Source organism: Carya illinoinensis, chromosome 3, assembly GCF_018687715.1.
Source record: "Carya illinoinensis cultivar Pawnee chromosome 3, C.illinoinensisPawnee_v1, whole genome shotgun sequence".
Classification (NCBI taxonomy): Eukaryota; Viridiplantae; Streptophyta; class Magnoliopsida; order Fagales; family Juglandaceae; genus Carya; species Carya illinoinensis.
In genome coordinates, this window is record NC_056754.1 from 431,543 (window position 1) to 454,965 (window position 23,423).

Consider the following 23,423-nt stretch of genomic DNA (forward strand, 5'->3'; position numbering starts at 1 on the left):
AGAAGTAGACCATCATTTGTGTTTGTTTTTTATTATTTCTTTGTGTGGGAAAGAAGCAGCTGCAGCAATATAATATTTTAATTGAAAAATAATATTTAACTAGTCCTTTTAACTCAACATATTTGATTGTTACATTTTATCTTGCATTTTAACTACTTTTTAACTAAAATTTAATTTTGTTAAATCCACTACTAATAGTCTAAAATGTTTATGATCTTCATCTACCGTAGGATCTCAGATTCTCAATCCTAAACACGACAAAACAGCAAAAGAAAACGGCTGGTTAAAAGAAAAAGAAAAAAAAAAAAGACCGAATCAAAAGAACGTCGTCGTTTGCAGACGATTGGTTTCTAGATGCCCGATCTGTGTTCTTTCCTTCGTCTATCTTCCTGTCTGTTGGTGAGTGGTTCTTCTCGATGAGAGCTCACAAGGCATCCGGCAACAACAAAAGACCGGCGCTTCTCCATCTGGTGTGCGCAGTTGTACTCTTCTCTCTTCTATTTTTTGCAATCCAATCCTCTTTCTTCTCAGGTTCTTCTCACTTTTATCTCTCTAACACTAGCATCTTCCCCTTGTCACTTTTAATTCTTTTCCATTTCACTCCCAACCCCCCTCCCCCCATTTACTTTCTTGTTCCCTTTTTCTGTATAATCCGAAAATTTTACGTAATTCTTCAGGTAATCAGAAACCTGATCTGCACCGAAAGAATCAGAAATCCGATCTCGACACGGCAGAAGTTCGGGTCTTATCTGAATTCCAGTCCAGTGTTCAGCAATGCGTGGTTAGCACAGAATCATTTCCAACATCCCTTGTTAAAGTTCCATATTTCTAGTAATATCTTACTTTAACTAGCTATACTTAAATATGCTCTCTCTCTCTCTCTCTCTCTCTCTCTCTCTCTCTCTCTCTCTCTCTCTCTCTCTCTCTCTCTCTCTCTCTCTCTCTCTCTCTCTCTCAATATTCGATTTCTTTTTATCTGCTAGTGTTCATTTCCATTATCTCTCTCAATAATGCTTTCTGGGGTATTTGACTTGGTTCAATATCAACTCGCCAAGTTGGATATTATTTGAACTAAAACTTGTTATGTTCGGGTCTGTTAGTATACCGGGACAGTTATTTTCTTCTCTGCGATATTGTATCCATGCTTATTGATTTGAAAAAAGAAGTGCCCGAGAAAAATCCGATGATTGAGGAAAGAAGGGCACTTCTATTTTATATATTTGTTCATCTATTTGTGTTGTTTCATTATGCCAGTGTGCATATACTATACTAAGCTTGGAACTGGGTGTAGGCAAACAGAGGGCTTGGACTCACTGCACATAGTATTGACCACTGCAAATTGATTCTTAAATTCCCCAAAGGCACTAACAGCACCTGGGTCTCTCTCTCTTACTCTCTTGCTCCCACTTGCTATGATGCATTTTCTTACAAATTTCTGAGTGCTAATGTTTTAGTTTTAATGAATGCAGTACAATGCTCAGTTTAAGATATATGAACCCTTGGAGTATACATATGATGTTTGTCAGGCGATTCTATTATGGGAACAGGTCAGGTGTTGTCCTTTTCCATCTGGGTAATTATCTTTCTTGGGAGAATATAGGGTACTGATGATTTTGAGTTGCAGTATCGTAACATGACTACAGTGTTGACAAGAGAGTATCTTGATGCTCGACCTGATGGGTGGCTAGAGTATGCTGCAAAAAGGATAGCACAATTGTATGGTTCTGGACAATCATGCCTTCTGATCTATATATGCCATCTCTTATTTGGTTTACTAGAATGCATCAAATATCTTTAATACTTTGTTTTCTTGGTTGTAGGGGAGCAGATAAATGCTATAATCGGACCCTTTGTGAGGAACACCTCAATTTGATTTTACCAGCAAAACCCCCTTTTCATCCCCGGCAGTTTCGCAAATGTGCGGTTGTTGGAAACTCAGGAGATCTCTTGAAAACAAATTTTGGGAAAGAGATTGATAGTCATGATGCTGTTATACGAGACAACGAGGCTCCTGTTAATGAGGTGATTTGTTTCCCTATAATCAATGTATGTGAGGTTTCTGCTCACATTATATTCATATTTTCTACATACACATATACCATACCTCTCCAAATATGGTATATAGGTTTTTTTTTTTATAGGTAAAATGAAAATTTTATTAAATCAAGTAAATAGGTGAAGCCCAAGTACAATACAAAGGAGAGTTAAGGAGGTTGTGAAAGGATCTTGCCTGAGAGTTAAGGACAGATAAAATTCTGGTATGATAATTGGTCTAGTTTGGATTCATTGGATGACAGAGTTGAGAATTTTGTTTGTCCCAAAGTTAAGGTTGCTGATTTGTGGACTGGCAATGGCTGGAGTGTTCAGCTTATTGATGAATAGGTAGGGGAGGCTCTGACTGGGCAGTTAATGACTAAATCATTGCTATTAGGGGCTGGGAATGAATTCATTCTTATATGTGCCAGGGATGGTTGCTTCTCTATAAAATCTGCTTGCAATAGAAACAGTGGTCATGGATAGCATGCTGGTTGGTGTAAATGGGTGATACAAGTATGCTCCTTGGTAAATGTATGTGTTTATGTGGAAAAGTTTCCATAAGGATCTCCCTTTTGATTCTTGCATGCAACAGTTAAATATTCCCTTGTCCTCTAGATGTGATCATTGTCTGCAGCCAAGTGCGGACAATGATCACTTCATTCAAACACCAGCCAAGTGGTTTTGCATGACATCTCTTCTTTCACAGTTGGGTGCTGTGATTGGTTTATTAGCTACCATTTTTTTATAGGTAAAAGTAAAGTGTTATTGAAAAGCTACCCATAATTAGCTGGTGTTTGTGGTTGGACCATGTAAAGCTTGCATGGAGGATGTTAAGGAGGAGAATATGGCAATCTTTCTCCGGGCTAAAAGTCTTTTGTTTGAAGCTAAGTCTAAAGTTTCAAAGTTTAAAAGGTTGGCAAAAAAGGGATTGCTTATTACTGCAGAGTTTGAAGGCTTGCCAATTTAGCTCACAAGTACTAGAATGCAGATTTTATCATGGAGTTGACCTGCTGGTGGGAGGTTTAAAATTAATTTGGATGGAAACTGCTTTGGAAATTGGGGGATGTGTGGTGAAGGAGAAATTGTTAGGGATGCACATGGTTCTTTTATTGCTTTCTTTTCATCTCACTATGATGATGGCAGGACACGCTGGTAGAAACTAGAGCTACCTTGGATGGTTTTTGACTCTGTTTGAAATTACACATTAAAGATGAATCTGACTCTAGAGTGGTTGTTAAGTGGCTGTATGGAAAAGGAAGAATTCCTTGGAAAGTACGGGACATTTGAGAGGAGCTGTTGGATATTTGTAAGCAGTTTTTCGTTTTTATGGAATCATGTTTTTTGGGTGGTTAATCAAGTGACACATTTTTGCTAAATCAGGCTGTAAAGGCTTCACTTGTGAATTTTTTACCCAGAGGATATTCCGATGGAGGAAAAGCGGATTTTGGCAATTGAAAAAGCAGGGTTGCCATATTTCTGGTGTAAATGATTTTGCTTGTAGTGTAAAGGTTTTTTCTTTTCATGTTTGTCTTTTGAAGTGTACTGTGGTGTTGCTCCACCAATTTGAGGTGATGATTGAATTCTTATGACATTTTCCATATACATATATAATGCCTTATGTGGTGCATTTGGCTTGAAAGGAACGGTCGGAGTTTTGAAGACCAGGAACGATCTTTGGAATAACTTAGATACTTCTTTCTTCATACCTTATTTTTATGGGCATCCAATATAGTGTAGGTGATTTTGAGTATAATGTTTTCAGAACTCATCTTTCTGGAATTGCTCATCTTGCCTTTTCATATATTGTGTAGAAATATGCCAAGTATGTTGGTTTGAAGAGGGATTTTCGACTTGTAGTGAGGGGTGCTGCTCGTAATATGGTTACTATTTTAAAAGGGTCTGGTAAGTTCTTTATACCAAAATTCTTAAAATCCTATGCTGTATATTTTTTTTTTCTTTTGTTTTAATATGATGATGGGAACAATAATTGTGCTGCCCTTGCCTTTCAATATTGGCATGGTAGTTTGTCTTGTCCTGTTGGATGATGTTTTTTTAGCTGGTTATTAATGTATTGTGAGATGTGTGAATGATGATGCAAGATTCTTAGCAGTGGCTATCCTTTCATCCAACTTTCACAGAAACGCTCTTAGTTTGTGCTTGGTCTTTTCAATGGAAACCTACAATCTGAATCTTGGTCCTATATACTCGCCCAATATAATTAGTTTGAAGAAAAAAAGAAAGAAAATTGTTTAGATTTGTCTATATCCATTTGTTTGAAATCATTGATGGTATAATCATAATATGAACTTGCTCTTGCATGATACTGAGTTTTATGACTCACTGATTTTTTTTTCTTTTGCAGCTGATGAGGTACTAATAATTAAAAGTGTGACACATAGAGACTTCAATGCAATGATTAAGGTGAAAACCTTGTCTCACCAAGCAATTCAATTCCTTATTTTCTAGAGTTTTTTTTTAATCAGTAAGTAAGAAATTTATTAATAAGAAAAGTAGGCATAGCCAAGTACATGGGACATATACAAGACACAACAGTGAATCGGAGTTGCTTTCTTCAGTTGGTTGGCTTCCCATGGTAAAATACTGACTATCGTGGACTCTACATAATGAATTGGTGCTTCATGTGCAAACACAATAGTGAATCAAAGGATTACCTTCTTCTTCATTACAAAGTAGTTAAGATATTATGGGATGAAATCCTCTCAAGGCTTGGTATCGCATCGGCTATGCCTGGGAGGGTGATAGATTTACTGTCTTGTTGGCAAAGGATTAGGGGCAATCGCCAGATCGTAGTTGTATGGAAGATGGTACCTTTATGTTTAATGTGGTGGTTTACTTATAAAAAAAAAAAATGTTTAATGTGGTGCACACGGAACAAAAGAAATGACCACCGTTTTGAGAATAGAGAACACACTCCGGATGGTTTTAGGGTCTTTTTCTTTCATACGTCGTTGCTTTGGGCCCTCTTCTATTGTATTGAATGGAACGAATCTTAATGACTTTTATGCTACTATCTGTAGCACATAATTTGTAATTAAGCTCTTTCTTGTATACTTCCTGTGCACTTGGGTTTTGTCTATTTACGTGGATCAGTAAAACCTCTTTTACCTATAAAAAATATATATATATATACAAGAGCAACACCTATGCATGATTGGTATCTCCACAACCACTTACCCAATAAGGCCTTACTGAAAATCAACAAGCTTCAAATTCCCAACCCTCCTTCGCGTGTCAGAGTACAAACCATAGCCCAAGTCACCAAATGAAACTTGAATTCTTCATCCATTCCCCCTATAAGAACTCTTGTTGCAAGTTAGAGAGAGTACTTTTTAATCGACGTATCTCTACCACCTTTAGACAAGTACATCCTCTTCCAGCTAACCAATTGACACTCCATTTTTTTTCAACAACTCATCCCAAATGAACTTCGACTTTGAATGAAGCACCCAAGGGAAGACCAAGATACTTCATTGGCAAGGTTGAAACTTTGCACCCCAAAATATCGGCCAAGTTCAATACACTTGGAACATTTCCAATTGGAATTAGTTTTGACTTGGTTAAATTCACTTTCAAATTTGATGCCGCTTCAAAGTAAAGTAATGGAGCTCTCAAAGCTTGAATGTGATTTTGGTTAACTCCACAAAAGACAAGGGTATTATCCGCAAATAAGAGATGAGTCATCTTGAGAGTGCCGGTTCTTGCTTCCCCCACTAGAAATCCAAATAGAAGTTTGACTTCCAGGAGAACTGCGATCATTTTACTAAAAGCTTCCATTATTAAACAAAAGGTAATGGAGATAGGGGATCATCCCTCAAGCTTTCAAAGAAACCCATTGGAGTACCGTTAACCAAAATGGAGAAGCATGCGGTGGATATACAAAATTTAATCCAAAAGCACACCATTTCTCACCAAATACCTTGCGAGCATCTGTAACAAGAAATTCCAATTAACTCTATCATATGCCTTCTCCATATCAAGTTTGCATAATAATACTGGTTCACCTGACTTGATTCTACTATCCAAGCATTCGTTAGCAATGAGAACTGAGTCAATAATTTGTCTACCTCTTATGAAGGCATTTGTGGTGTTGAGATAATCTTCTCCAACATCGCACTCAATCTATTAGCCAATACCTGCAAAAGGATTTTGTACATCCTACTCACCAAGCTAATGGGATGAAGATCCTTGATCTCCACCACACCTGGTTTTTTTTAACGAGAGCAATGAAAGTAGCATAAGGCTTTTTTCAAAACTACCTCTTTCATGAAACTCATGAAAGAAGCTCATGATGTCATCTTTAACTACTTCCTAGCATACCTTAAAGAAAGCCGTAGTGAACCCATCCAAACCTAGAGTTTTTTCATTAGCCATACTTTTCACCACCTTACAAATCTTCACCTCCTCAAATGGCCTCTCTAGCCAACTTGCTTCTTGATGGTCAAGCGACTCGAAAACAAAACCATCTAGTCTCAGTCTCCAAGAGAATTGTTCTAAGAGTAGTTGTTCATAATAGTTGGTGGTGTGATTCGTGGTCTTAGGAGGTTTCGACGTGATCCTCCAATTTAGCCCTCCATTTTTGTCTCCAGGAAATCTCTTCCATTAAAGTCATCCTTTCAACATCCGAGACCACAAGCTTCTTCTGAAAGACCCCTCTCCTCATCCACACCCTCCAAACCTTGTAATTTGTCAAAGAGAGATTTTTTTCGGTGTTCCACATTTTTAAATATATGCTCGTTCCAATTCTTCATATCCTCCTTTAAAGCCTTCAGCTTACAAGTCGGCACGTAACTAGGATTTCCATGTATGAGATAGGGTGACCACCATTGTCTACTCTCTCAATGAAGCCTTCTAATTTCGGTCACATGTTCTCAAATTTGAAATATCTTTTACCTCCACAACCAATGATAAAAAGGAAGTTATTTGAGCATAACCTTGGAAATCGTTTTTGGATTAGATCCGGAAAATGTGCTACCTGATCAAGCGAGATGAGGAATCTATCAATTCTTGACCAAGATGGATGCTCTCTCTTACTAGACCATGTGAAGGTGCCACCAACTAGAGGAATGTCCAAAAGATCTTGCCTGTAAATGAAGTCAGAAAAATCCACGATTATAGAACTAGAGCTGGGACCTCCTAATCATTTGCTAGGGAAGTGATTGACATTAAAATCACCCCCAATGCACCAAAGAAGGCTCCATAGGATGCAAAGACCAGGCAATTCATACCACAAGATTCATCTTGCAATATTTGAATGAGGGCCATAGACACCAGCAAAGGCCCATTGATATATGTTTGCTACAGTCTTGAAAGATTTGGCCACCGTAAAATCCGCCACACAATCATCCATCTTTTCCACCACCCTCGATGCACCTTTAGAAGGAAAATATGACCAACCCACTTGATAACAATTCCACAAACTCCGTATTATGCTAAGGGAAATGAACTCCAATTTCATCTCTTGCAAACATAGAACGTCTACTTTCCATCCACAAAGCTGACTTTGGTGCGCTTCTCTAACTCCTTCAGCCCCCTTACATTCCATGTGACAATTTTGAGCTTCATAAAACCACAGATGTTTCCCTTCCCTTCGTCCTACCACGACTTGAAGCTTTATAGTTCACTGACCAAGTCTATTTAATTCCCTTTCTCTTTTCTTGGTTGAGTTACACTCCATGACTGAATTTGAGTTGGAGTCCAGCTTCAATAGATGCAAGTAAAGCCATGAATTGATCTTCATACCCAATGGAAGGGAGTCCTACACACAATTGAATCTCCTTGGCTTTGAGTAGTAGCCAATTTGATGCTTGCATTTGATCATTCAAAGGATACAGTGAGTTCAAAGGGGTAGGCTTATCCCAAGGATCTTCATCACCATTATCCATACCATCTGCCACCTCCAGAACCTCACCCGCCGCTGGCTGAAGCTCCCCTCCTTATTATTGTGTATGGATGCTTTGGACGTAAAGATCACCAAGGTATCAGCATCTGTTTGGACGTCCCCTGCACCCAGCGTTTCAGTATTTTCCACCACTGGCATCTCTGTACCCATTTCTTGTTCATCCCATTCAAATACCGCAGCTATAGGGCGGTTGCATAAATATAAAGCAATGGATATCTTTTGTTAGATTGCGAGGTGGCCTGGTATTGTGGCCCGGTATTTACGGAATGAGATCTTTAATCTGACCCAGGTGCCATGGGTTATCCCCGGAAGAGTTAGGGATATTCTGAGGGGCTGGACAGGAATTTAGGGGAAATGCCCACATAGCAACTGTTTGGAGAATGATCCCTCATTGCACTATGTGGTGTTTATTAGTGGATTATATTTATTTAAATTAATTCCTATGTTTATCTATGTATTTCAGGTATAGACAGATTTGTATAGCTGTATAGGATTTATAGGATTTTTAATTTGAATATTTAGATTGGGTAGATAAGTATGGGAAACATATCTTATCCAAGATTTGAATCCCTTTAAGATAGCATGTCAGATTTCGAATTTCCTATCTATGTAATCTATTTTTTGCTATTTATGAATAAGGAGGAGGAAGAAATCATTCAGCAAAAGAAAATTGTTATGGTATCACGACAAGGTTCAGAATCCTAGGTTTTTCTGATTCTAAGATTAAATTTTTCGGCTAGGGTTTTTCTGTTTCCAGAGTTGCGGTTATTTTTTTCTCTAGTCTCAAGGGTTGCGGCAAGGGTTTCTTGTCTATCATGTCTTCTAAAATTAGAGATTGTCTTCTGGTTTGATTCAATGGAAAGAATTATGCTGCGTGCTCTTTTCAGTTTCAATTTTTGGTGAAAGGGAAGGAACTTTGGGGTCACATTAATGGGAGTAGTGTGGCACCAGAGGACAAAGATCAACAGGCTTCTTGGGAAAGCAATGATGCCCGAGTCATGTCTTGGATTCTTGGATCTTTTGATCCCCACATTATCTTGAATTTATGCTCATTCAAGAATGCTCGTGATATGTGGAATCATCTCAAGCGGCTATATACTCATAATAATGTAGCTATGAGATTTCAACTCGAGCTAGAGATGTCAAATTTCTCTCAAGGAGCTCTCTCTGTGGGGGAGTTTTATTCTGGTTTTTGTAACTTGTGGGCTGAGTATACAAATATTGTATACACATCAATTCCAGCAACAAGTTTGGCCGATATTCGAGCTGTTCATGAAGCAAGTATGTGGGCATAGTTTCTTATGAAACTAAGGCCTGAATTTGAATTTATTCGTGCTAATATGATGAACTGAGATCCTGTGCCTCTACTTGATATGTGTTTGGGAGATATATTTCGAGAGGAGCAAAGATTGATGACTCAAACAGCCATGGATCAAGCTACTCCAGCTCCTGTGGCATATGCAGCTCAAGGAAAAACCAAAGGGAGGTATTTGAGCACTACTCAATGCTATAGTTGCAAAGGTTATGGGCATATCGCTGCAAATTGCTCTAAGAAAACTTGCAACTATTGCAAGAAGTAAGAACATTTCATCAAGGATTGCCCGATACGTCCTCCACGTTGTCAAGAAACTGCCTATTCAGCTGCTGTTGAGGCTACTAGTGCTGCCAGTTCTACCTTGGCCACTTCCTCTCATGTTCCAGCTTCCACTTCTCAAAATCCCACCTCTATTACACCAGAAATGGTACAACAAATTATCATCTCAGCTTTTTCAGCTTTTGGAATTTCAGGTAAAACCAAATCTGCCTCTAAACCTTGGTATTTTGATTCCGGTGCCACCAACCATATGACAAATGCCTCTCACTCTCTTGTTAATGTCTCATAGTATGCTGGTCCACTTAAAATTCACACAGTAGATGAGAGTGCCCTACCTATCACTGCCATAGGTGATATTTTTCCTTCCTTAAAAATTGTTTTGGTGTCTCCTTCATTAAATACCAATCTGATTTCTATTGGCCAATTAGTTGGCAGCAATTGTAGAGTGTCATTCACTTCTTCTAGTTGTCTTGTACAGGATCAGGTGAACAGGAAGATGATTGCAAGGGGTCCTAAAGAGGGTCAGCTGTTTCCTTTATGTTTAGATTCAAAATATGTTGAGTCAAAGTCTTTATCTTCATTTTCTTGTAATGTTGGTACTTTGAGCGTGAAAGATTGGCATAGGCGGTTGGGCCATCTCAATTCTCACATAGTTCATAAGTTGTTATCTTTCGGTTTAATTGGCAATAAAGAGCTCTATTATCTTGATCGATTAAATTTTGATTGTGATACATGTAAGATAGCTAAGAGTAAAGTTTTGCCTTTTCCTTCAAAAGAATCTCATGCCACTCGTGCCTTTGATGTTATTCATAGTGATGTATGGGTTATTGCCCCGATCGAATCTCATGATCGTTATAAATATTTTATGACGTTTATTGATGATTATACTCATTTTACATAGATTTACTTTCTTCGCACTAAGAATGAAGTATTTCCAATATTCAAGCGTTTCTTGGCTTACCTCACTAATCAATTTTCTGCCTCTCCTAAGATTCTTTGCTCCGATTCAGGAGGAGAATATATATCTACTGAGTTTCAAATGTTCATTCAAGATCAAGGAATTATTTCTCAACATTCTTGTCCATACACTCCACAACAAAATGGAGTAGCTGAAAGAAAGAATCGCCATCTTCTTGATATGGTCCAAACTCTCCTAATTGATTTGGGTGTGCCCTCTCGTTTTTGGTGTGAAACTTTGTCTACTGCTGTGTATTTAATTAATAGATTACTTACTTCAGTATTAGACAATGTTTCTCCTTATTCTTCGCTATTTGGGCACTCCCCAGACTATTTTGAATTGCACTCATTTGGTTGTGTTTGTTTTGTGCATCTTCCATCTCACAAAAGACACAAACTTTCTTCTCAATCAATCAAATGTGCTTTTTTAGGATATAATTCTTTTCAGAAAGGTTTTGTTTGTTATGATCCTCAAGCTAAATGCATTCAAGTTTCTCACAATGTGGTGTTCTTTGACAAACAACAATTTTTTCGTACTCATCTAGACCCTATTCCTCCTAGTTTCTGCGTTTTGCCAAATTTTTCAGCAGATTTGACCTGTTTGTGTTTACACCAGGTGTAAATCTTCTCATCCAGCAGATTTGACCGCTCTTTCTACCCCTTCTAACCATCTACCCGTGACTCCTGATCAATCCTTGGACACATCTTATGATCCACCATCTCGTTGGCATACTTCTAGAGTCTCCAAACCCCCGGATCGGTATAGTTTTTCCTCTCATTCTTCTATGACTGCTACACTTTCTTCTATTGCTATTCCCTCCTCTTTTAAGCAAGCTATGGAACATGAGTGTTGGAGGAATGCCATGCAAGTAGAAATGGATGCACTAGCGGCCAATGACACTTGGAATATCTTGTCCTTCTTCTATGACACCTATTGGTAGTAAGTGGGTGTATTCTGTGAAGCTTAGATCAAATGGGTCCCTTGAGAGATATAAAGCTCGTTTGGTAGCTTTGGGAAATAGACAAGAATATGGGATTGATTATGATGAGACGTTTGCTCCTATTGCTAAGATGACAATTGTTCGTCTCCTTCTTGCCATTGCCGCTTCTCAGTCTTAGCAATTGCATCAGATAGATGTGAAGAATGTTTTCCTTCATGGTGATTTAAAAGAGGACATTTACATGAAACTTCCTTCTGGTGTGCCACTTTCCTTAGCTAATGATGTTTGTAAGCTGAAAAAGTCATTATATGGTCTAAAACAAGCTCCCAAAGCTTGGTTTGAGAAGTTCCGCAATACCTTACTTGAGTTTCAATTCACTCAGAGTGAGTATGATGCTTCTTTGTTTCTTCATAAGAGTGATTCTGGTTTTGTTTTCTTGTTGGTCTATGTGGACGTTATCATTATTACTAGATCCGATATTGAATTTATTCAAAGGGTTCAGATGCACCTTCATAAGGTCTTTCATATGAAAGATTCGGGACTATTGACTTATTTTTTGGGGGTGGAAGTTCATAATCAGGTACATGGGTTATTTATTAATCAACATAAATACACCCAGGACCTTGTTCAGTTGGCTGGGTTGGGGGAGACGACTTCAGTTGATACTCCTATGGAAGCCAATGTGAAGTATCGGAAGGATGAGGGTGATTTAATTTCTGATCCTACATTATATAGGAAGCTTGTTGGGAGTCTAATCTACCTCACTATCACACATCTGGATATCTCATATGCTGTCCATATTGTCAGTAAATTTATGGACACACCTCGGCACTTGCATTTAGTGGTTGTTCGTCGTATTATCAGATATTTGATTGGGACTCCTAACCGTTGGTTATTTTTTCATGTTGGCACTTCTCTACAACTTATGGCTTATAGTGATGCGGATTTGGCTGGTTGCCCAGATTCTAGGCGTTCTACAACTGGTTGGTGCATCTTTCTTGGAGATTCACTCATCTCCTGCAAATGCAAGAAGCAAGAGTGTGTTTCTAAATCTTCTACTAAAGCTGAATGTAGAGCTATGTCAGCAGCTTGCTCTGAGGTGATGTGGTTGCATGGCATTCTTCAAGAGATTGGTTTTTCACAAGACAAGCCAACTCCTCTTCATGGTGACAACACTGCCAATCCAGTATTTCATGTGCGTACCAAACATATTGAAGTGAATTGTCACTATATTCGTCAAGCCTATGAGGCTAAGTCTATTATTCTTCCTCATATCTCTACGAATCTTCAAGTAGCTGATATATTCACAAAAGCGATGACTAGACAGTGGCATCAATTCCTAGTTAGCAAATTGATGCTAGTAGATACACCAGCATCAATTTGAGGGGGTATTAGTATATTATATTTATTTAAATTAATTCCTGTGTTTATCTATGTATTTCAGGTATAGACAGATTTGTACAGCTGTATAGGATTTGTAATTTGAATATTTAGATTGGGTAGATAAGTATGGGAAACATATCTTATCCAAGATTTGAATTCCTTTAAGATGGAAAGTCAGATTTCAAATTTCCTATCCATGTAATCTATTTTTTGCTATTTATGAATGAGAAGGAGGAGGAAGAAATCATTCAGCAAAAGAAAATTGTTAGTGTTTGTGGCTGGAGAGAAACAAGAGGTTCTTTGAAGACATGGAGCGTTCTTTGGATGAGCTAAATCAGTTTTTTTACAATCTGTTACTCTCTTGGACTTCAATCATTATTTGTAATACGGACTATCTTCATGAGTTGCTTGTATCTCTCACTAGTGCTTAGTAGTAATTAGGCATGTTCGTTGTATACTACCAGTGTACATGGGTGATGCCTTTGATATCAATAAAACTTTACTTTTACTAGTAAAAATAAAAATAAAGCAGTAATCTTTTGTAAGAAAAAAGAAAAAAAAGTAAGATGTGCTTCTACCCATGTGCTAGACCACCCTTCAGTTGGTACGCTAGATGCCTAAAATAAGTAGTATTTGATTCTATAAAGTTTCTTCACCTGTTACAATGGTCCTAGTAAATCGCTCCTGTTTTAGTGTGGCTGGATACTTGCTACTTATTGAATCGCTAATTGTGATTCTCCAACGGAGACGTGATTAACAAGGATTGCTTTTGTTGCAGAGTATTTCAAATCCTGTTTATCTTTTCCAAGGTATTGTGCTACGTCGAGGTGCCAAGGGAACTGGAATGAAATCTATAGAACTAGCACTCTCCATGTGTGACATTGTTGACATATATGGTTTTACTGTTGATCCTGGTTATACTGAATGGTCAGCTAAATCCTGATTTTCAAACTTTTGTTTTCATATTTAGCATCACTTGATACCTGCTTATGTTCTTTACATGTCATACTATTCCGTTTCATTTTGGCTCATATAGGTTGTAATCTTTCTGATAGGACACGATACTTCTCCACACCCAGGAAAGGACACAATCCACTTCAAGGAAGAGCATACTACCAGCTTCTAGAATGCCTTGGCGTAAGGATAAACTCTCTCTTTCTCCTTTTTAATTTTCTTCCGACTCATTTCCCTCTGAGGGACCACAAACTATATACACCAATCATTATCTCCATGAGCTCGGGTTTATGCCTCAGGTTATTAGGATCCATTCTCCCATGAGATCCAAGAGGAAGCAAGACTGGTCAGATGTTCCTAGTCGAGATATGATAAGCAGAGCTCACACTGCTGCTTTGCGCTTAAAGAGGAGTCAAGCTGTTCAGGTGGATGATTTGGACCAGTTTGGTAGTTGCAAGGTGTGGGGCAACGTGGAACCTGACCACAGTGGACCTGTCTCAGGATCTCCAGACATGAGCAATGTCAGGAAGTATTCAAATTACAGTAAATGGGAAGTTATGCCGTTCAGGAGTCTGAGGAAGGAAGCACAGGATCACTACATCCAAATGCAGGGCGTCTCCTTATACAAGATGGATGGCAATAAATTGGATGATCTAGTCTGTGTAAGGCATTCCTTAAAATCTGAGGCATAAGGCTATAAGCAATGCCTTCTATCGGTCATTCTCTGTAGTATTACATTTTGGCTGGTCAAGAGCAGGCCTAACTGGATAATACCTTTATCTTGGACAAGGATTTGTATTAACTTCCAGTTCGTGTCACAAATTCTTTTCATCAAGCCTTTATTGACTTCCACACATGTAAAAAGAGTTGGACATTATGTCAGTTTCATGGATTGGGTGCTTCTCGCTTCGTGGAGATTTCTACTTACAAATTTGAGAGTTAAGTTTGCAGAGATGCTTATGCAGTTGTAGGTTTCTGTGGGCTCTTTCAGTTGGGCTTGAATTCACCTTGATACAGTCGATCGTAGGGTAGAAATTTGTCTGATAGGAGATGTAGTTTGTGAAAGTTCTCCCAAAAGTTTATGAAATTGGGGTGGTGGATCATTCATCATCTTGGAACATGTATTCTTATCTAATTTTGGAGGATATTCCAAGGTAGTGCTTTGTGCCTTGGTTCCTGAAGATGATTATTTTTATAAATAGGTGCCTCTGCGCCTGCGGTGGAGCTTGATTTGTGTTCTAATCCCTATGGATGGCCATATTAATCTAGGTTGGTGGAAGATATGAACAAGAAGCATTACTTTCAATGTTGTTCGGAGCAAAATTTCTGGAAACAATATTTTCAACCATGAAATGATTTTAATCAAACAGAAGGTTGTTATAGTTTCCAGTGTTAAAGGTGCTAGTATAGCTTGCCCGGGGTCCACTCGCAGGCAGGGCGTTATTTTTATAATATCTTAACTTCGTATAGCTGAAGAAGTCCTTATCTTGCCCCTCCCGACGTGACATGACACAGACCAACTTTAATGGGAAATTCATGGAACAAAGATAACTTACTCTCCGATCGTAGTGGACATTGGTGCATCAATCATCAATGCCACGGCAGCAACTGTGGCAGATATTTATTCACATGGCGAATTATATAAAATTAGACTGATCTTTTAAATAGAGGGGAAGAGGCAGGACAAAGTGAGAGATTGGAAAATTCGGAGAATTCCAAGAGATTTCACAAATATCTCCTACTTGATGGCAACAAGCCAAAGCTTCTCCATCTCTTATTAGAAGGTCCCCCAAAGAAGCCTTATCCGGATGCACTAATGTCTGGCACTATTAGTAGCCAAAGCCAACCCTATCTTCCTATAGTATTAGTATATATATGTAACGGTAGTTGTTTGCGAGGATTAAACCCATTACTGGATCACATTAACGTTTCACACCCACTAATTCAAAATGCAGGCAGCTCTAAGCTTTGCTCCAACTTTTCTCCATTTGACACCCTCCAAGAACTTTTCCCTTCTGACCAGTTTTCCTCCTAAAACTAGCTCGCTGGGTGCTCGCTTTGCCCCAATCAAAGCTAATCCCGTTCCCAATACCAATGATACTACCACAGTTGATTACAGTTCCATAAACTCGTGAGTCATTAGTTTCAACTTTCATCAAACCTTTTCATTCGATTATTATTATTATTCTATAGTCTAATGTTTGGGATGTATTGATGTTAACAAAACTAAACGTGGGAAATCAACGGTACCGAGTGGTTTCTTTCACACCAACTTAATTGTTGAGAGTTATTCTTCTTCAGTGTATTTCCAGCGGAGGCTTGTGAAACTATTGGTGGAGAAGCCTGTTTGGCAGACATATACCCAGAAGTAAGGCTCCAACCAAAGGCCGGAAACAGTACGGCCAAAATCGGTTCCGAGGATGTTGACAGAGAATATCTCGAGTACACAGATGCAAAGACGTAATATTTGATCAAGACCAGATTTGTTATTCATTTCAACCTCTGCAATGACTTTTTCTTTCACTTGTACAGGAGGCTGACTAACCTGTATTAATATGTATTTGCAGGGTTTTCCAAGGAGAGGCTTGTGACGATCTTGGAGGAATCTTCTGTGAGCACGAGTATCAGAAAGGGGTGTATTAGAGGAAAGCTGCTTGCTTTATCTAAAAACACATGTATTAGTGTTGAATCAATGTATATGCTTCAGCTTCTCTACTTACCATGTGTAACTGCATATGTTCCTCAATCTATAATAAAAATATACTTCGGGGATTTCTAATTCAAAACGAACGCGCATTCTTCTTGTCTCAAAAGTGATCGAATTTGATTCGACTGACATTGTGGAAGGCATCAAAGCAACAAACAACAACTGCACAGATACCAGCTATTGGCTATTAAGTGTTGAACAAATATGAAATACTCAAATTTAAAACATGCTGTACTGCACTTGTTTAATTTTCTTTATAAACAAAAGGTGGTTTGAAGAACTATTTATGGGAAGAAATAAACCCCTGCAGAACTGCTTTAACTCCTATGCCAGAGATTTCAAAAAGAAAGAATAAGATAAGATCGTAAAGATGAAGACGAAGAGAGAGAAAAAATCATCCAAATTGTCGGTTGTCACGACCCCAAAAAACAGTTGTCACTTGTATTGGGCCGGACCTTAGAGAACAACCCCCCCCCTCCCCTCCCTTTCTCTCCCCAAATATCGGTTCCCTTAAAAAAATAAAAGAACCCCGGACTGAGAGCCCAACTTACTCACCCGACCCAATCCCACCGGCCCTTTTTTCCAAAGACATATATGCTTCCATATTCACCCGACTGAATCTAAAACCCTAGAAGACTCCCCATCTCCTGGCCAGGGTGTAGCAACTCGATTGGTTATGGCGTGCACGATTGATTTCCGGCGCCTTGACGAAGGCTTCGGCGGCAAGACCTACAAGCGAAAGCGAGAGGAATCCATGAATCAGAACAATGAAGCGTCAGCATCCATGGAGATCGACGAGGATGACATGTGTCAACCAGCAGCGAAGAAATCTGCAGTCGCGTCGGCGGAGGACCCGGACAAGCCGATCTTCGGGAAGCCTACGTACGACGGAGTAATAGCCGGGAAGGCGTCGGGGCGAAAGTGGAAGCAGGCCAGGAAGCAAAGGGCCTCCGCGGTTAAGGTGAGCCGGAAGGGCACGAGCTTTGAGGAGAGGAAGACGCAGAAGGAGATAAAGAGGGCGTACAAGGAGAGGATGACGGAGCTGAAGGAGGCGATAAGGGCGAATAAGGTGGAGAAGAGGAAGCAGAGGGAGGAGCGGGAAAAGAGGAAGCAGGAGAACATTCTGAGGTCCGGTACGAAGCTGCAGAAGATCACAAATCCCAAGACCTTGAAGAAGATCGCCAAGTCCAAGCAGAAGAAGCTCCTCAAGGTTGTTCCTGATGATCTGCTCAACAAAAGGAAGTAATTGTGAAAGATCGGTCTATTGCTTTTTATTGTTTTCTGTATTTTTGGTTTGGCGTTCTCTCTTTGTATGCTTCTTAATTGACAGTTAAATGCGAAAATTATGGATTTTTCTTTTTGGGGGAGAATGATTGCGTTTGCCTGGAATCAGATTCTTCTGAGTTTGCTTCTACCGTGGATGAATTGGGATTTCTTTAATTGGGAAATTATGTATAGCCGGATTCGTGAGCTGCCAGCTCTGTTTTGCTGAAGAATGACTAGAAAAGGCAAAACAAATTTTACAGTAGCTACGCTAATAGGGGAATGAGAGACCATTTCTATGTGCAAAACTAAATGGAGTCGAAAACAAAATAAACGCTGAAAGTTAAATCGACAATAGAGGACTTATCAAAATGAGAAATTATTGGGAGCAGCCCTGTTTAGGATCAGCCAAACGCACACCTTACGTGGTGCTGGCTAAAAGACCAAATTGTCCCTCAGCTTATGGGGACTAGCAGTGCCGTCCTGAAGACCAATTTCGAGATCACGGACAGGGAGCAACTGCAGATGCTACGGAGCAAATGCACGGCAGCCCTTTCCCTTTCCTTTGTGAAAAGTAATGGCGTCAATATTATCTTCGTCCCTCAGGCAACCTTTGAGATTTAGGGCGAAGCCATTAAAGTCGGTGCCAATTGCAATCCCTCCTCTTCCTCCCGATCCTCGACCTCGTCCACTTCCATTGATAAAACTGGTAGAAGAGTGAGGATTCAAGGCATTCCACTGAAATCCCTTATCCAAAACCAAGAAAAGACGTGGATCATTGCGGATTATATGACAACTACTACTACTACTGATTGTATAATAACCCATGAAATGTTGAGCAGCAAACATATAACTACGGTTCCTTCTGATCCTGAACATCAATATCAAGATAACAAATTCTAAACAATTCTTTCCCTTCCAAATAAATCTGCCAAAAACAACTCGCTAGGAACTCCAGACCCTTAATCCATCAATAAATCAACCAAACAGTTCCATCTTTTCTACAAATTCTTTTATTACTCCCGAAAATAGCATTAATAATAATATATCGCTCCACTTCCACTATGAAAAAGAGAGACGACAATCGTGAAACCGAAAGAGATCAGAGGGATTTAAACACAAATATTGGAGATTCATACAATGAATCTACAAACAGAAAACAAGAAAAATATACCCCTTTGTATTTTTTAATTTTTTTTAAAAAAAAAAGGAATGGATTTGGGAGAAGTGGACGACGGAGTATCTTATCTCAAAAAAATAAAAATAAAAAAGAGGAAACAAAGAGAAAATGAGCGAAACAAAAGACAAATGAATTAATCAGTGGTTCAGCCGAATATCCTGGCCTGATTTTCCCTTTCTACTCCCTCTCTCACACTCTTCTTGCCTTTTTCTTTTTGTTGCTTTGCCCTAAACAAATCTAGATTCCATTTTAAAGTATCCATTCTTTTATTTCTGTACCTTCCTTTCTATTTCGTGGTCTTTTCTAGTGCGTGAAAAACTGACCATTTGCTCTGTGTCAACGATTTCACAAGGAGCGGCAGCTCTGTGCTGATGAAGTAGTGTGATCGGTGTTTCTGGGCGGAGAGATGGCATCGCCGATGGTGCTGGGCGCGGGAGGATTTCGAAATGCAAAAGCAAACCGTAGGTCCTCATCAAAAAATGCACGTTTTGAATTATTAAAAAAAAAAAAAAAAAAGACGCCACGTATGGTGTGCAGGTGTGCTCCTGCTACAGTTGCAGATTCGTAGAAGAATTCTATCAAAATTAATTGGTGAACGAAGATGACATGACTTCAAAGTGATTATGCGCATAAACAGGTTTCAAAATACCCATATCTGTTAGGATATGTCAAATCATCTTAATCCATCTCAAACTAATCAATGAAAAAGTTGAATGCATTTCAATCTATTTTGTACATTCAAATATTTAAATTATCTAAAATCACTTTAACATCCAAACGTATTTTAACATTGAGTTGATGTTATAATGTGAATGTTGCTTTGTCCTCTTTAAAGCTCGGGTAGATAATTTATAGTCTACACAAGGAAATCACCCTTTTAAGCATGCAATTTGAATTAGTTTTTTTTATTTTTTTTATAATAAAAAAAAATAAAAAATAAAAATCTAATTTATAATCTTGGCTCTGTCCGCACGAAAAGGGGGAGATTGGGAAATTGGGGGGGTATTATTAGAAGGTCACCAATAGTCCCCACAGGAGCAAAAGCCATCTCTAAAATGATGGAACCTGCTGGAATCCCTGACTGTAATCTCCCTCCCAACAATCTTAGAAATAATCTTGATAGCAGCGTGGCAGTCTGTGCAAGCTCGTAGATTCTTCATCACCAGTATACGTGACCCTTGTGGTGTACTGATGAGAGCAAATGCAATTGCTAAGCGTTCACTATGATACTTCAGGGACTCTACTTTGAGCTCCTCATCCACATTATGAAGGGCACACCTCGTATCGGGTTCATACCCTTCCTTTTCCATCTGCTTCCCCAGCATATCAATCCTCCTCATTATCTCCCCCATTTGTGGGTGGGACTTGTCATTCGCTGAGAATACATGTATCTTATGCTTGATTTCAACCCAGCTATATGCAGGGACCTTTTTAACTCCTCGATCCCTCATCGCCTTCTTCACTTTCCCAACGCTCTCCCACTGTCCTGCTGCTGCATAGATATTGGACATGTTCACATATGGAGCCGCATCCCTAAGCTCTTCCATGTTAAAAAGTTTGTCTGCTGCTTTCTTAGCCAATTCTTGGTTTTTATGAATTCTACACGAATTAAGTACCGATGACCAGATAATCTCATCAGCCTCGATTGGCATTCGAGCCATTAACTTCTCTGCTTCATCGAAACGTCCACTGCGACACAACACATCAACCATTGATGCATAGTGTGGTCCCTTGGGAGCAAGTTTATAAACTTGAGTCATGGAATTGAAGTATTCCAATGCTTCGCCAACGAGCCCACAGTGGCTGCAAGCAGTTAGGACGCTGAGAAAGCTAACTGAATCTGGTTGGAAACCTGACCGTTTCATCTCTTCAAACGACCTAAGAGTGCCCTCACCATCTCCATTCTGTGCGTAAGCTGAGATCAAAGCGTTCCAAGACACTGAGTTCCTTTCAGGCATTTCTTGAAAACTTTGAAGTGCATCTTTCAGGGACCCACATTTTGCATACATATCTACAAGTGCACTTCCAGAAAATACATTTGACATAAATCCTGATCTTATTACGGTTGAGTGTAACTGCTTCCCTAGCGAGAGTGAAGCTAAATTTGCGGAAGCACTCAAGACGCTTGCAAAAGTGGCCTGGTCAGCACTTACATTGGTTCTACGCATCTCATTGAACAGTTTTGGGCCTTCTTCATGGTGTCCCATCTGAACATAACCTGAGATCATGGCAGTCCACGGAACCGTGGTTTTGTGGGCCAAATTTTCAAATATCTTCTCGGCTTCCTCAAATCTGCCACATTTGGCGTACATGTCAACCAAAGAATTTCCAACCAGAACTTCTGAATCGGCTGTTGACACAACAGCCTGGGAATGAATTTGTCGACCCAGTCCCAAGTTCAGCGTATTGGCTGCTATGCTCAACAGGGTTGCAAAAGGGAATTGCCTCCGATCAAATTTGGTAAATTGTAATTCTCGGAAAAAATCAAGAGACTCTTTGAGTTGCCCATCCCATGCGTGAGCCGTGATAATTACATTGTATGAAACACCGTCCAGTTCCGGCATCTCGTGAAAAAGTTTCCTTGCATCAACCACCCGATCATGCTTCGAATAAAAATCGAGCAAAGCATTTCCCACAAACACATTCCAGACAAAGCTGGTTTTCACCACAAAAGCATGAACTTGCATCCCAAATACAATGTCATCGAACCCGACACCAGCACATAGAACCGCTGCAAAGGTAAACTCCGAAGGCTTGAAGCCAAAACTTTGCATGTCCATAAAGAGCTTTATCGCGTCTTCGTTACGCCCATCTCTTGAGAGCCCAGTTATCAATGCATTCAAAGTGACGGAATCTCTTTCAGGCATTTCCTTAAAGAGTTGAAAAGCCAAATCCAGGCGAGATGTTTTGCAGTAGGCATCAATCAAGGAATTGCAAACCATGAGAGTCGAATGATATCCCAGTTTGATGATATGGGAATGAACTTGAACTACCTCATTCGTGGTCTCCGTGTCGCTGCATCCAGATAATAAAGTTGCAAAGGTCACATCATCCGGCTCCGTCGTCCACCTATGCATCCCGGCGAAAAGCTTAAATGCTTCTCGAAATTGATTACACCGTGAGTAGCCGCCAATTAAGATAGTCCATGTCACTGCGGTACGTTCAATCATGCCATCAAACAACTCCCTAGCATGAGAAAGATTTCCAGATTTCACATAACCCGAAATTATCATGTTTGTTGAGATGGTGTTTTTGTGAGGCATTTTATCAAACAACGCACGGGCTTCGGAGAATTCACCTCTTTCAAGAAAATTCTGGACCCGGAAATTAGAAAGGCATGTTTCCAGATTGAAGCCAGTTTTGACGATACGGGCATCGATAAGGGTGTCGACATAGAAAGGATGCTTTGGAGGTTGAGAAGGTCTGAAAGAAGCAAGGGTGTGAAGTGCATTGGTCGTTCTAAATGGTTTCATTAGAGGAGGAGAGTAAGCGGAAAGTAAAGAACTCGACAGGTTGGGGCGAATTTGTAGACATTAGTAGTACGTAAATCATTCGCAAATTTTCCCTTAAATATTTTTGCGAACGTGATAATATTTTCAAGATTATTCTATTTTTTAGAGTAATATAACTTTTTTGTCAAGATTTGCAGTTTCCAACTACAATATTTTATAACGGTTAAATTTGAAAAATTAATTAAAAAAATTAAAATCGTACATAGCACGATAGAAATGTTTGTTAGTATAAATTAGTTAAATATTTAGTAAAAATGACTTTATTTAATATTATTGAAAGATATAAAAAAATATATATAATTTGTCTCGTATTAACAAAAATAAGATAGTTTAATTTTTATGATATTGTTTTTAGTTTCGAGGAAAGGGTAGGAATAACAGTTATATCTAAATTTAAAATAAAAATTAGTTTGAGGAGTCGAATGTAGCCAACTTTTCTTTACTTTCCAATTTTTTTTACTAAAATTTGGTTAAGAAGCAATTATGGTGTGATTTTTAAATGGTGGTATTTAACAAAAATCAATGTCAAATTGATTTACCGGGTTTTGCCGATCACGTGAATACCCACGTTTTCATGGAAGGGTATATGGCAAACAAACGCTCTCCCAAAAGCAGCTTTCATTTCTTTTTTTTTTTTTTTTTTTTTTATGGCATCTTTGGACAATATTCTTTCTGTTGATAATTTGAGGAAACATAGAATAATAGTGTTGGACTGGTATTGCATGTGTAAGAAGATGGTCAATTAGTATTTCATTTGCTTTTAAATTGTGAGGTGAACAGGACCACATTGGATGATTTTTTTCCTTGGAATTGGATTATATGGTTCGTGTCTTTTAGTTAAGAAATGCTTTCATTTCTTTTTTTTTTTATGGCATCCTTGGACAATATTCTTTCTATCGATAATTTGAGGAAACATAGAATAATAGTGTTGGACTGATATTGCATGTGTAAGAAGATGGTCAATTAGTATTTCAT

General features: G+C 39.0%; 3 protein-coding genes and 1 long non-coding RNA gene across 6 annotated transcripts; 2 read left to right on the forward strand and 2 right to left on the reverse strand.

Moving 5' to 3' along the window:
* The first annotated feature begins 328 nt into the window (after nucleotides 1–328).
* Nucleotides 329–15,028, forward strand: LOC122302226 (sialyltransferase-like protein 1). 2 transcript variants are annotated; one of them, XM_043113374.1, is made up of 15 exons: nucleotides 329–531; nucleotides 678–781; nucleotides 1,292–1,378; nucleotides 1,470–1,547; nucleotides 1,625–1,716; nucleotides 1,821–2,022; nucleotides 3,849–3,939; nucleotides 4,400–4,458; nucleotides 10,030–10,072; nucleotides 10,562–10,736; nucleotides 11,125–11,268; nucleotides 12,386–12,644; nucleotides 13,611–13,759; nucleotides 13,888–13,969; nucleotides 14,086–15,028. In XM_043113374.1, the coding sequence occupies exons 1-15, from the start codon at nucleotides 417–419 to the stop codon at nucleotides 14,476–14,478; spliced, it is 2,073 nt and encodes a 690-aa protein (XP_042969308.1). In that variant the 5' UTR covers nucleotides 329–416; the 3' UTR covers nucleotides 14,479–15,028. The 2 variants fall into 2 exon arrangements, with proteins under 2 accessions (XP_042969308.1, XP_042969309.1); XM_043113375.1 differs by lacking the exons at nucleotides 10,030–10,072; nucleotides 10,562–10,736; nucleotides 11,125–11,268; nucleotides 12,386–12,644 and having other exon boundaries at nucleotides 338–531.
* A 741-nt stretch (nucleotides 15,029–15,769) lies between these two features.
* Nucleotides 15,770–16,969, reverse strand: LOC122302229. The gene is made up of 2 exons (XR_006240418.1): nucleotides 16,796–16,969; nucleotides 15,770–16,655 (listed from the first exon to the last, which is right to left on the reverse strand). It is a non-coding gene; the product is annotated as an uncharacterized LOC122302229 (long non-coding RNA).
* Nucleotides 16,970–16,976: 7 nt separating this feature from the next.
* Nucleotides 16,977–17,863, forward strand: LOC122302228 (coiled-coil domain-containing protein 86). The gene has a single exon (XM_043113378.1). The coding sequence runs from the start codon at nucleotides 17,170–17,172 to the stop codon at nucleotides 17,737–17,739; it is 570 nt and encodes a 189-aa protein (XP_042969312.1). The 5' UTR covers nucleotides 16,977–17,169; the 3' UTR covers nucleotides 17,740–17,863.
* A 1,877-nt stretch (nucleotides 17,864–19,740) lies between these two features.
* On the reverse strand, nucleotides 19,741–22,527 carry LOC122302225 (putative pentatricopeptide repeat-containing protein At2g01510). Of its 2 annotated transcripts, XM_043113373.1 has the most exons (2): nucleotides 22,235–22,370; nucleotides 19,741–22,122 (listed from the first exon to the last, which is right to left on the reverse strand). In XM_043113373.1, exon 2 carries the CDS (start codon nucleotides 22,104–22,106, stop codon nucleotides 19,953–19,955), a length of 2,154 nt encoding a protein of 717 aa, XP_042969307.1. In that variant the 5' UTR covers nucleotides 22,107–22,122; nucleotides 22,235–22,370; the 3' UTR covers nucleotides 19,741–19,952. The 2 variants fall into 2 exon arrangements, with proteins under 2 accessions (XP_042969307.1, XP_042969306.1); XM_043113372.1 differs by having other exon boundaries at nucleotides 19,741–22,527.
* Nucleotides 22,528–23,423: the final 896 nt, after the last annotated feature.

What these genes read in the sequence shown, in the direction of transcription:
- LOC122302226 (XM_043113374.1), top strand. Translation starts at nt 417, where the DNA reads ATGAGAGCTCACAAGGCATCCGGCAACAACAAAAGACCGGCGCTTCTC. An exon ending in TACTATTTTAAAAGGGTCTG is followed by an intron (nt 3,940 to 4,399) that starts GTAAGTTCTTTA and finishes TTTCTTTTGCAG; the next exon opens with CTGATGAGGTACTAATAATT. An exon ending in AGCTTCTAGAATGCCTTGGC is followed by an intron (nt 13,970 to 14,085) that starts GTAAGGATAAAC and finishes TTTATGCCTCAG; the next exon opens with GTTATTAGGATCCATTCTCC.
- LOC122302228 (XM_043113378.1), top strand. Translation starts at nt 17,170, where the DNA reads ATGGCGTGCACGATTGATTTCCGGCGCCTTGACGAAGGCTTCGGCGGC.
- LOC122302225 (XM_043113372.1), bottom strand. Translation starts at nt 22,409, where the DNA reads ATGAAACCATTTAGAACGACCAATGCACTTCACACCCTTGCTTCTTTC.